The sequence below is a fragment of the Fringilla coelebs genome, assembly GCF_963513975.1.
Source record: "Fringilla coelebs genome assembly, chromosome: 8".
Classification (NCBI taxonomy): Eukaryota; Metazoa; Chordata; class Aves; order Passeriformes; family Fringillidae; genus Fringilla; species Fringilla coelebs.
The window spans coordinates 23529654-23540269 of NC_140066.1; the positions used below are offsets into that span (position 1 = coordinate 23529654).

At 56.3% G+C, this 10616-nt stretch overlaps 1 protein-coding gene across 1 annotated transcript; it reads left to right on the forward strand.

The window, feature by feature from the left end:
• Window positions 1–1380: 1380 nt before the first annotated feature.
• On the forward strand, window positions 1381–5331 carry NPM3 (nucleophosmin/nucleoplasmin 3). Its single transcript, XM_084210530.1, has 6 exons — window positions 1381–1427; window positions 2961–3046; window positions 3747–3866; window positions 4107–4200; window positions 4620–4743; window positions 4859–5331. The coding sequence occupies exons 1-5, from the start codon at window positions 1385–1387 to the stop codon at window positions 4709–4711; spliced, it is 435 nt and encodes a 144-aa protein (XP_084066656.1). The 5' UTR covers window positions 1381–1384; the 3' UTR covers window positions 4712–4743; window positions 4859–5331.
• The last annotated feature ends 5285 nt before the right edge of the window (window positions 5332–10616 follow it).

Below are 10616 nucleotides of genomic sequence, written 5' to 3' on the forward strand. Positions count from 1 at the left end.
ATTACATCACACTGTTTGGTGCCCTTGGGATCAGCTGTCAGAGACTTGTGTCTGGTTTTGGTGTTGGCACCTGTACATCCACAAAATTTAACTTGGGAAGATAAACAGAGATGCCTAAAGCAAGTAGCTTTCTGCTTAGAGTGACAGCTAGTACTCAAAGGGATGGGACAGGGATATGAAAAGCAGCTTTTTCCTAAGGTCATTCCACAAGAGTTTGTCTACCTACTGCACGGGTGCACTCACTGGTGGTGGTTCAGGAGCTGTGCAGAGTGGAGAACAGGACAACACACAAACCAAGCAGGGAAGTCATAAGGTGAAAACTTTTCTCCTGGCCCAGTAAATGTTCTCTGTTAAAACAAGTAATGTGTTGCACATAGGTGATATGTTTTCTTAAAGCCTATTTCTTGAGGTCATGACAGACTTGTCTCTGTACAACACATCTGGGCCTGTGCAAAGGAATTGGGCTCTGATGTTGCACCAGACTCTTTTCCTTTACGTGAGCATAATGCAGCAATGGATGCTCCTGCCTCCCTCGCTCCGCTCCGGGGTGGTGGCTGCAGACGGGTCAGGTAGGGTCAGGTGGCTGCGCAGAGCAACTGCTGAGAAGCACATGGGTGAGCTTGTGTAACCATTGCTGCACGAGCACTTGCTTCTTTCTGGGACCTGGTTCAGCTTTTCAAACCTCTTCAGTCAGGTTTTCCTTGAATCTACTCCAGCTCAAGCAAAGCAAGTGGCTGGCTAGCAGAAGTCCCTGTGGTAGGAGCAGAGCCAGATTTGTCCCCAGAAGGCAGTGTGAGCTCGTTGTTAGTGGGGTTTGTTTTAATTTGACTGCTCCTCTGCAGCACCAAGCAGACTTGCTTCCCTTTCTGCTTTGAAAGACCAGTCCAGCCCTCTCCTCCTTGCCGTAGATTTTGAAGTTGCCTTCTGTGCTCAAACGCTCCTGGTGCCGCAGTCCCCGGTGTGAGGTCACGCTGTTCTTGTCCATGCTTAAAGGGATAGAGATGAAGAGGTCCCTCCCACTGCCGTCCTGCGACCATCCTTGTCACCCTCCTGTTCCCCCGATACCCCTCTTCATACCCTGCCCTGTGTCTCCTCCCCAGGGCTGACCGGCTGCTGCCGTGGGCCGGGATGGTGCCCAGAGGGGCGATAGGTGAGCAGCCGGTAGTAAGGGCCATTTTTCCGGTGTGGCGTTTCCACAGCTGGCGGTGGGGTCAGTAAATGCTGAAGGCCCAGGAAAGGCCAGGAAATGTCCTGATACTAAGGTATCCGGCGGGGCGCTGCCGCAGGACCCTTTGGTTCGGTCCCCGGGGGCGGGGCGGCTCGGCTCGGCACTGCGCTGCACGGCCCGCCCCCCTGCCAGAGCCCGTCCCAGCGCTGCCGCCTCATGGAGCCGCGCGGGCCCGCCTGTCCCGGCAGCGTCCTCTTCGGTGAGCGGCCCCGGGCCAGGGGGAGGGAGAGACACATGGGGGGTCGCAGATGAATTAGGGAGGTGACATACGAGGCGGGGTGTGGGGACGAGAGAGACGTAGGAAAGTGAGAGAGAACTGGGGGGCAGGACTTTGGTGAGTAACGGGGACGGCGTGGAGGCTGGAGCGGCACGTGGGGGGGGGGGGGGGGGGGGGGGAAACATGTGTGGGGGTAACAGGGGCCGGGGGGCAGCGTCAAAGAGAGACCTGGGGCAGCCGAGATACTGTGGGGGGAAGGGGGCAGGAGAGACACGTGGGTATGGAGAGACACGTGGAGGCCATTAACGTGCCGTGGGGGAAGGACGGTGTGGAGGCACACGAGTTTGGCCGCGCTTGGGGGGCGGCAGGCACATGCTGGGGGTCCCGGGGCGGGCTGGGGGGAGCCGCGTGGGGTTTTGGTGTTCTGGCGGCTTTAGAGAACTAGGATTAATGGGGCGGCGGCTTGGCAGCCCCGGCTCCCGCCGGCCTCTCCCGCTCCTCCGGTTCATCCCCCGCGCTCCCACGTTAGCGTGTGGCGGGGCCGTGTCCCTCCTCTGGGAGGGGTTTGCCGGGCCGCACGGTGCCCTGCGCTGCTCGCGGACCCGTGTGAGCCCGGGCCGGGCAGCGCGGCTCCGCGCACTGCCGGAGGAGCGGAGTTACAGCTCCCCAGGCCTTCAGGCACCCGGGGTTTGGTCCTCCCCTCGGTAAGTTCAATATATAAGCATGGGAAAAAAGCGGTCCTGCCCTGGGCTGTGCTTATGAAAGCTCATTCCTCTCCCTTGGAAGTGCCGGCGCTGGTATGCAGGGCTCAGCTCTGTGTTTTTCCGATTAGCCTCACATTGGTGAATCATCCTGCAATAAGTAAATGCACCCAGGGCAGTTTAGTCCCTCCCTTTGGTGGGTTGAATCCTGATCCTAAGAGCTAAGGGTGTAGTTTTGCATCTCCCTTATTTTTGTAACTGTCTGAGATATGTAATAAAATATGTCTCAAAACTTCTCTTGAGGGACTCCAGCTCCCTGCAGCTTGGTCTGGCATCCTCCCCTTGGGTTTGTGCCTTCTCATTCAGGTCTGGCACTCTGTGTCTGTCTCTGCTTCCAGACTCAGACTCCCATTCAAGAAAACGTTCTACTGGCAATGGCATGAGCAGAGTCACTGTTTTGTCTGCACCCTCCTGTTTCCCACAGTGTTGTGCCTTGACTGTTCTGCTCTCTGGAGGGGAAGAACCTTGCCCTGCCACTGCTTGGGAACCTTGGGTGCCTATGGGCATTGCCTCATGGCAGCCTGCTTTGGGGACACCAGATTTTGTCCCCTGCATGGTGCAGAGGCAGGTGTGTGGTTTTCTGGGACCCTGGAGCCCAGGATGCCCTGGTCTGATGCTGCTACTCACATGAGAAAAAATAGAGTTTTAGGATGCCATATGCATGCCTGGCCAGGACTGCCCCTCAGGACCCTTTACCTGTAGTGACTGTTGTTGTGTAATACTTGCTACTGCTTTTTTAATCTCCTTCTTCTAGGCTGTGAGCTGACTGCCACTACCAAATCCTACACATTTCAGGTGGATGAAGAAGACAACTCTGACCACATTTTAGCACTGTCTGTGGTAAGAGAAATGTTAATTAACTGTGCTTGTTGTCTCCTGTAGTTCCCCACATCCTTATGCCCCTTTTCCAGGCTCATCCTCCTTTCTTGGTGGGCTGGATTAGGGAACTCCCTTGGCTGAGGTCTCAGGACCAGCTGCTCTCAGGCCATGACACAGAGTGGTCACAATTATCTGTCATACAGAGATGCTTGTGCAAAGCCTATGGTGGCAGGAGACTGCTGAGTAGGGGGATGCTCCAGGCAGGTGGTGAAGAAAAAATATTTTCCCTTGTATTTGACCTTGCTGGAGCTTCACACCAGATCCACACCAGCTGGGTCTCTGGCTGGTTGCTCCCCAAGCCCAGATAGGTGGAGGGCTTCATTCCTGACTCTTCTGGGGGATGTTTTCTATCCTGGGAGCACAGAACCTGTCAGCATGGATCAGATCAGCAGAAAATGCAGCCCAGGTGCCATCCCTTTAGGTGACTGCAGTAACAGCTGTTGTAGCTGGGAAAGGCACAGAGCCCTCTCTGGGGCAGTCAGGGGACAGTTGCAGTGGGGCTGTTCAGTGCTCTCCCTGTTTTGTGGAGCAGCATCCCCACACCTTGCATGACATCTGGGCTGGTAGCATTGATGTGGGTTACTTGTCCTGTGGAGAGCTCCAGCCGTTCCAGATGTGTCCCTTGGGAGAGCATGTATTCACAATCTCCACTCCCACCCAGGTTTGCCTCACTGATGGTGCCAAGGATGAGTGCAACGTGGTGGAAGTTGTTGGGCGAAACCATGAGAACCAAGAGATTGCTGTGCCTGTGGCAAACCTGAAGTTGTCATGCCAGCCCTTGGTAAGAGGCTGATTTGAAGACTCAGGGGTGGATGACTGCAGGGAACAGGACAGCTCTGGATGTTTGTAGATGCTGATCTAGGATCTGCAGCTCACAGGCAAATGCCCAGGGTACCCTTGGCCTGGCTGCAGGTGCCCTCAGATGGACATGTTTAACTGGGCCAGGTGCTATACTGGGAACTACAGGATATTCTGCTTTTTGCCCCTGCCCCTAACTCAGCTCCATCTCTGCTCTTTGCAGCTGAGTCTGGACAACTTCAAGCTGCAGCCTCCAGTGACCTTTCGCCTGGCAGCAGGCTCTGGCCCAGTGCACCTGGCTGGCTGGCACCGGATCAGTAAGGATGGATGGCTGGGGAAAAGCTTGGGAGGAGTGAGGGGGATGAAGGGGCTCCAGTGTCAACAACGTCCAGGTTGCTGCTGGGAGATGCACTGGGTGCTACCTGGCGTGCATGCTGTCCCTCCTTTGTGCTGGTTCCCCAGGGGCCATCTCAGTGCAGAGATTCCTTCCCTACCGCAAGGCCTTACATGGAAAAAGGGGTCTGGATGTCTCAAACTGTCCCCTTTTTTTGTGTCTGCCTGTCACCATTCCCTTCTGAGACCTCCCTCCAGCTGTGATGCTGCTTATTTCCTACTCTTAGCTGCTGTGAAAGCTGCTTCAGAGCTCCTTGGGCTGCCCTGCTCCTGGGGTGTTTCGTGGGCCAGCTGTGTTTGCACAGATGTACACTGGTGAGTAACAGTTACTTGTGTGTCCCAGTGCACAGGGAAGATGCTTCCTTTGAGGAGGATGATGACTTGTCTGAGGAGGATGAGGAGGACCTTCCTCCTATTATGCCAGCCAAGAAGTAGGAGGAGAAAGGAGTAACTTGTCTACAGGCAAGGTGAGGGGCCAGGCTGCCTTGGAGGAAGGATCTGGGTGGCTGTGATACTGGTGTGGCAAGTGTGGGTGGAACGTGCTGCTGAAGTCTGCTGATCTCAACCTGGTTCTTCCCCTAGGTACTCAACTGGGACTTCTTTCCCTGGATGGTTTTTACGTTGGATACCTGTTGCTACCACCTCAACGTTTGCTTTTTTTTTTTTAAATGCTGTTTTAACTATTTGGGGAGCAGAGGCTGCTCCCAGCACCGAGGTGTCTCCTTTCACACAGCCCTGGGAGGGTGATCCCAAAACTGGATGGATGCTGCTGGTATATCCCCTCTCCCTGATCCTTGTTCTGGGAGTTGAGGATGGAGGAGGTGATCCTTACCCTGTGCCTTTTTGCTGTCCTGGACCTCTGCTCTGTGCACCCCCTTTCCCTGGCTGTGAAATACTCAGTCCTGGCCCCTTCTCCAGCAGATGGATGTAAAGCCACTGTGGGACAGGCACTTTCACTGATTCTAATGTGTTTGCTTTTGCTTACTCACAGTTTGGTGGTTTTATACTTGGAATTGTAAAAGTGGGGCCCATGCTTTGTTCTCAACTGCAGTTATGGTGGGGTGGGAGCTCACAGCTTCTCTGATTTGGGGGAGGTTCTGGGTTAATTGCATTGTAAAGAACTGTTCTTACACTCAATAAAGATCTCTCAGGCATCAGGTCTGAAGAAAGGTCCCTGCTGGCTGGCAGGTTCTTCCCATGCACGCTTCAGTGGGGCAAGTTTGAGCTGTGCCCTTTGCTGAGGAGTTGTGTCCCCCTTGCCTGGGTACCTGGAGAGGGTTTGATCCTTTCTGCACTTCAGCCAGGTAGCATTTTTCACCCATGGTGGCCGGTTCTGCCCTTAAATGTTTCTCTGGCAATTTCTCTGCAATCAGTCTTGCATTCTTGGCCCATGTCAATGCCTGTCCCAATCCTCCTAGCCCGAGACACTGGCTGTTGTCCCTGAGAAGCTCTGTGGATGCCCTGGGACAGTGAGTTTCTCAGTAGCCTGGACTCATGTAGGAAATCCAGGGTGGATCCTCAGCTCAGGCTGTTTTCTAGATTATGTTTCTCTCCTCTGGAACCTGTGCAGCTCCTTTGCACCTACTCACTGTTTCCTTCTGGCCCCAAACAGACCTTGCTTAGCTCCCAGAAGGAGGCTTCAAAGCCCTGAGCAGCAAAGGGAAAAGGACTGAAGAAGAGCTGGCTCTGGGGAGATCTTCCTGTGGCATTTCAGTGCTTAAAGGGGGCTTGTAAGAAATATGGCGACAGATGTTTTAGCAGGGACAAGGGGTGTCCCCTGAGGTGTGACAAGGGGTAATAATTAAGCTAAAAGGGTTTATTTAAATCAAATATATGGAAGAAGAGCTTTTTACCAGCTTTGGGGGTGGTAAAACAGGTTGCCCAGAGAAGCGGTAGATGCCCCATCTCCAAAAACATTCAAGATGAGGTTGAGCAGGGCTCTAAGCAACCTGATCAAGTTAAAGATGCCCCTGTCTGGGGCAGAGGGGTTAGACTAGATGGCCTTTAAAAGTCCCTTCCAACCCCCAAAATTCCATGTCTCCAAGACCGCTGGCATCCCAACTCCGGGGAACGTGATGTCGGCTGCCTGGAGGGCACAACGGGAGAAAACCGGCTCGGGGGAGCTGAACCCCTGTTTGGTGCGTGGCCCCGCAGCAGCGCAGGGGGAGGATGCGGGGCTGGAGAGGCAGCGGGGGCCAGCGCGGCACCGCCAGGGGGCAGGCGGGCTCTGCGGGCCGCTCCGGGGCACCGGGACCCGCCGCTCCCCGCCGCTCCCCGCCGCTCCCGCTCCGTGTGCCCGGCCCGCGGGGCTCTCCCGGCCCATGGCCGCCCTCCCCCGGCAGGGTGCACAGGCCATCTCGCCCCGCTGTTCCTCCTCTCCGGTGGGAGGGCGGGTGTGGCTGGCAGGAGTCCTGTCCCCCGGCGAGGTGCGGTGTCCCCCCGCCATCCTCTGTGCCCCGTGCTGGTGCTCGGTGCCCGTGCCGACAGGCGCGGTCGGATCTCTCGGCAAACCCCGTTGCCCTGGGAATGTCCTAAGTAGCGGTACATTCCTGCAGCTGAGCTGGGTGAAGGGAGGCAGTGGCATCCTCCCTGTGGGGCAGTGGATATTGGAGAGGCGTCGGTGGGCACATGCACCAGTGCCCTGTGCTATTGGTACGGGAAAGGAGTCCCGGGCCTTGGAGGGAGCCGTGGCTGGGACAGTGCCCAGCCCCTGCCAGGGCTGGCACCCCATCACTTTGCAGATTTCCCTGGCTATGTGCACCTGGAAGGGGTCAGGGATAATCTGTCTGCCAGACCTTGACTGTGCTTGTGCTCTGCGGAAATGCGGCCTGACTCCAGGGGAATAGGAGCCAGCAGACCGTTTTTAACAAGGCACTCTTGGAAAGGAGGGTTGGGGGAGGCAGCTGCTTCCAAGCCTGATAGGGAGTGATGAGTGGAGGGAATGGGCACTGCTCAGTCCTGGAAGGGTGATACTGTTGCTTCACGCAGTGGAAGAGGCTGTGTCAGCTAATGAGAAGAAGCATTTGGCCTCTTCAGCAGTAAAAGGAGATTATTTCAGGCTGCAGGTGTGTGTACTTCAGGGTGTCTCGGTAGCTGGAGCAGAGGCAGGCAGGACTGTCCTGGCAGGGGGCAAAGGTGGCACCATGCAGGACATAGGGTGGTGGCAGGAGGCTTGAGGAGACAAAGCTTGTGCACCCCACTGTAGGACCAGCTCAGCTCTAGATCTTGCCATGAGTGCTGGCTGGTCCCCAGTGCTGCTGTAGGGAATGCTGTGGGAATTGGGTGCCCCCAACACAGAGGGAGCAATAGAGGGGCTGGGGTGTGTTGGTAGTGCCGAGCCCCTTTCTAAGTGACTTTGGGAGGTTTGCTTTCTGCTCCCCAGCAATGTCAGAGCCTTGATGTGCTCAGCTTGGGAAGAGGGAGATAAATGCTGAAATGTCAGGAGGCTGGGAGGGGGGGTGCGCTCAAACAGCACTTAATGGGGAAGGATGGGATTACAGGGGTCACGCTAGGTGAGCAGCTTCCTTCGTGGAGCTGATGGTATCAAAGCAGGTGCCCCCGGCTGCAAATACCTTGGGCAAACAAACAGGGCTGGCTGAGAGCAGGTGGGCTCGGGCATGGCTGGGCTGGGGGGTACTCAGTGCTGGTGGGGGGCAGGAGGCTTTCTGTGCGCAGGGAGTGAGGCTGGGGCTCCTGCTGTGGGGCTGCCTTGTCTTCCACAGGGTGAGGGGGTAATCCAGTGGTTGTGTTTCTGTGTACGTACATGAGCTCCCCATGCTGGAGACACACCTAAGGGTGTGGAGCCCATCACTCTCCCAACAGGGGGTGGAGGTGCCAGTACCTGGGGAGCCAAATGATGCTCCAGTCCAGGTGGCTCTAGGATTGCTCTGGGAGTTGATTTGATCTGAGCATCCCCCCTCTCTGCTGCTGCAGGGCTCTGCATGCTGATGCAGCTGGTGATGGATCCCTCCCTGCTCTGGCAGCAGTGGGTAACTCTGCCCCTGGCTGAGCCATGCAGCAGAGAAATGGAGCTTAATGTGGAGCTCATCCTGCATGAGGGTGGCTGTGCACCTGTGGTGCCACACACTACAGCCCTCCCAAACCAGCCTGCTGCTCCTGGTGAGAGGCTCAGACTGCTTGCTGCAGGGCCTGGCTCCGGTGCAGCCTTGCTGGGCTGGGGCTTAGCTGCCTCCTCCTCTGGGTGGCTGGGCCAGGCCAACAGCTCCCAGAGGATGCTCTGATTTCAGAGGTCAGGTTTGAGTTGCTATTTCAGGGATGGAGGAGCAGGATGGGGAGCTGCTCTGCTGAGCGTGGCCAGGAAGTGGTTTTCCTTTTGATGCCCCAGCGGGTCCTGCCCCATCAGAGTTCTGGCTGGGTTTCAATCCTTTGTGGCTTAGACCACGGCCCCAGGGCGGCTGAGCAGCACAGCTGTGACTGTGCTGTAGGTGGGGCTGGTCCCCTGCTCCATGAGCTCCCCGTTGCTGGTTCCCACACTGATCCAGGGTAAAGCTCTTTTTCTCTGAGTCTTGGCTGTCTGGGCTTTGAAGGAAGTAAGGGGGATACCCCAGGAGATGCAGCATCCCATTATCCTGGGGTACAGCATCTCTGCGAAGTGGGCAGAGAGCCATGTGGCACCCTGGTGGCAGCAGGAGCCAGAAAAAGGGCCAGCAGAGCCACCTTTACCTGGGACTACCCTGATGGTGGGTGTCCTGCTCTCCAGAGTGTTAGCTGACCGTGCCATCCCTGTTCCATCCTGCTGGCTGTGGGCACGGGTACCTCTGCTATTGCTCAGGGAGCCCCGGTAGAGCTGAGGACAGACTGCAACCAAGGGAGGCAGCAGCAGGATCTGGAAGGGCCGGGCTGTCAGTAATTACCTTCCTCTTCCCATCAATATGACTTGCAAAGGGAAATGGTGCTGGTGCACTGTGTGGGAATGGCCTTCTCTGCTGGAAAAACTGAAGCTCAGGTCTGGTGTCATCTCTTGCGTGCTGGTGCTCAGACACATGCTAAGTCCTCCCCAGGCTGCCTCAAGTTTGTTGGGAGCTTGGATGTGTGGCTGTTCACCCACTGAGTGTTCTGTGGGAGGAGAAGAGGTTCCTCCTGCTCCCAGTTCCACAGCAGATGTCTGGATTCACACCCTGGCACAGGAGTTAGCTCATGCCCAGGATGGTGGCAGGCTGTGATAATGTGGCTCCTTGTGATGTGGGTTCGTGTCCCCAGTCCCACAGTGCTGCCCAGAATGCAAGAGGGGGCTGTTTCCATGAAGGTGCTGCCGTGGCAGCTGTGGATTTTTGTTGTGCAGTAAGGGTACAGCTGGAGAAGCACGGGATAATGTTGGAGCAGGGGTTGTGTGGGTTGAAATTCACAGACACTCACAGACACATAAAGCAGGTGCCAAAAGTGAATATGTTTGGGCCGTGGCAGAGAGCTCCATGCAGGGCAGCCTGGGTTGAGGCTCCCTGCAGCTGTCCCACACTGTCCCCTCCTGAGCCCCTGCACAGCCACCTCACATCAGGGCAGTGTTGGCAGCTCTGTGCTCAGCACCCACAGGTGTCCTGCCCTCCAACCCTCGAGGTACAATCTAATCACTCTGGTCTGGGCTGTCCCTGACACTGTCACAACTGCCACTACTGCCCACACGTCCCTGGCAGGCTAGTGGCATCCAGGGGAATGGTGCCTGCATGGAGCATTTGGGCTGTGTCCCAAGGGGATTTAGGATCTCTCAGTTTTCTCTCAGGGATGTCAGTGGCAGAGCCCGGGCCTGGATGGGCAGGATTTATCTTCTGTGGTATCCTTGCTGGTGATGTCTCTGCACAGAGGCTGGGGGACACCTCACACTAGTCCACACCTCCATTCCCTGCTCCCCTGACAGGCTCTTAGGCAGGCAAAGAGCTGCAGTGCATGAGGGTTTTGGGGCTGGATAGGAAGGGTTGTTGCTGATGGGTAGAGTAGAGGATGAGGAGAGCAGAAGGGCGAGGGACCTTGTCTGTGGCAGGTCTGTCCTGCTAGATATCCTAATGCTCAGCTTACAGGGGAAGGCAGCATGGTCTAGCAGTGGGGTCTGCCCATTGGGAGGTAGGATTTTGGCTCCTGCAGAAAAAAAAATGGAAGTAGAATGTTTGGAGATCTCTCAAACTTCATCTGAGCTCCCTGGGCATTTGCACCTGTGCCTGGGCTGACTCCCTGCAGCCCTGACCCACCCCTGCACATCCTGGAGATGGTATCTGCACCATGATGGCATCTTGGGTTTTGCATGCCATGGCCACGCTCCAGGGTGGCATGAAGTCCCTGACCACAGCTGGTACTGGGGAGAAACCAGTTACAGGCTGTCTCCAGGCTC

Bases quoted from the DNA above. Each gene is read 5' to 3' on its own strand.
- NPM3 (XM_084210530.1), top strand. From the start codon at position 1,385: ATGGAGCCGCGCGGGCCCGCCTGTCCCGGCAGCGTCCTCTTCG. The intron at 1,428-2,960 runs GTGAGCGGCCCC...TCCTTCTTCTAG, and splicing joins TCCCGGCAGCGTCCTCTTCG to GCTGTGAGCTGACTGCCACT. The intron at 3,047-3,746 runs GTAAGAGAAATG...ACTCCCACCCAG, and splicing joins ACATTTTAGCACTGTCTGTG to GTTTGCCTCACTGATGGTGC.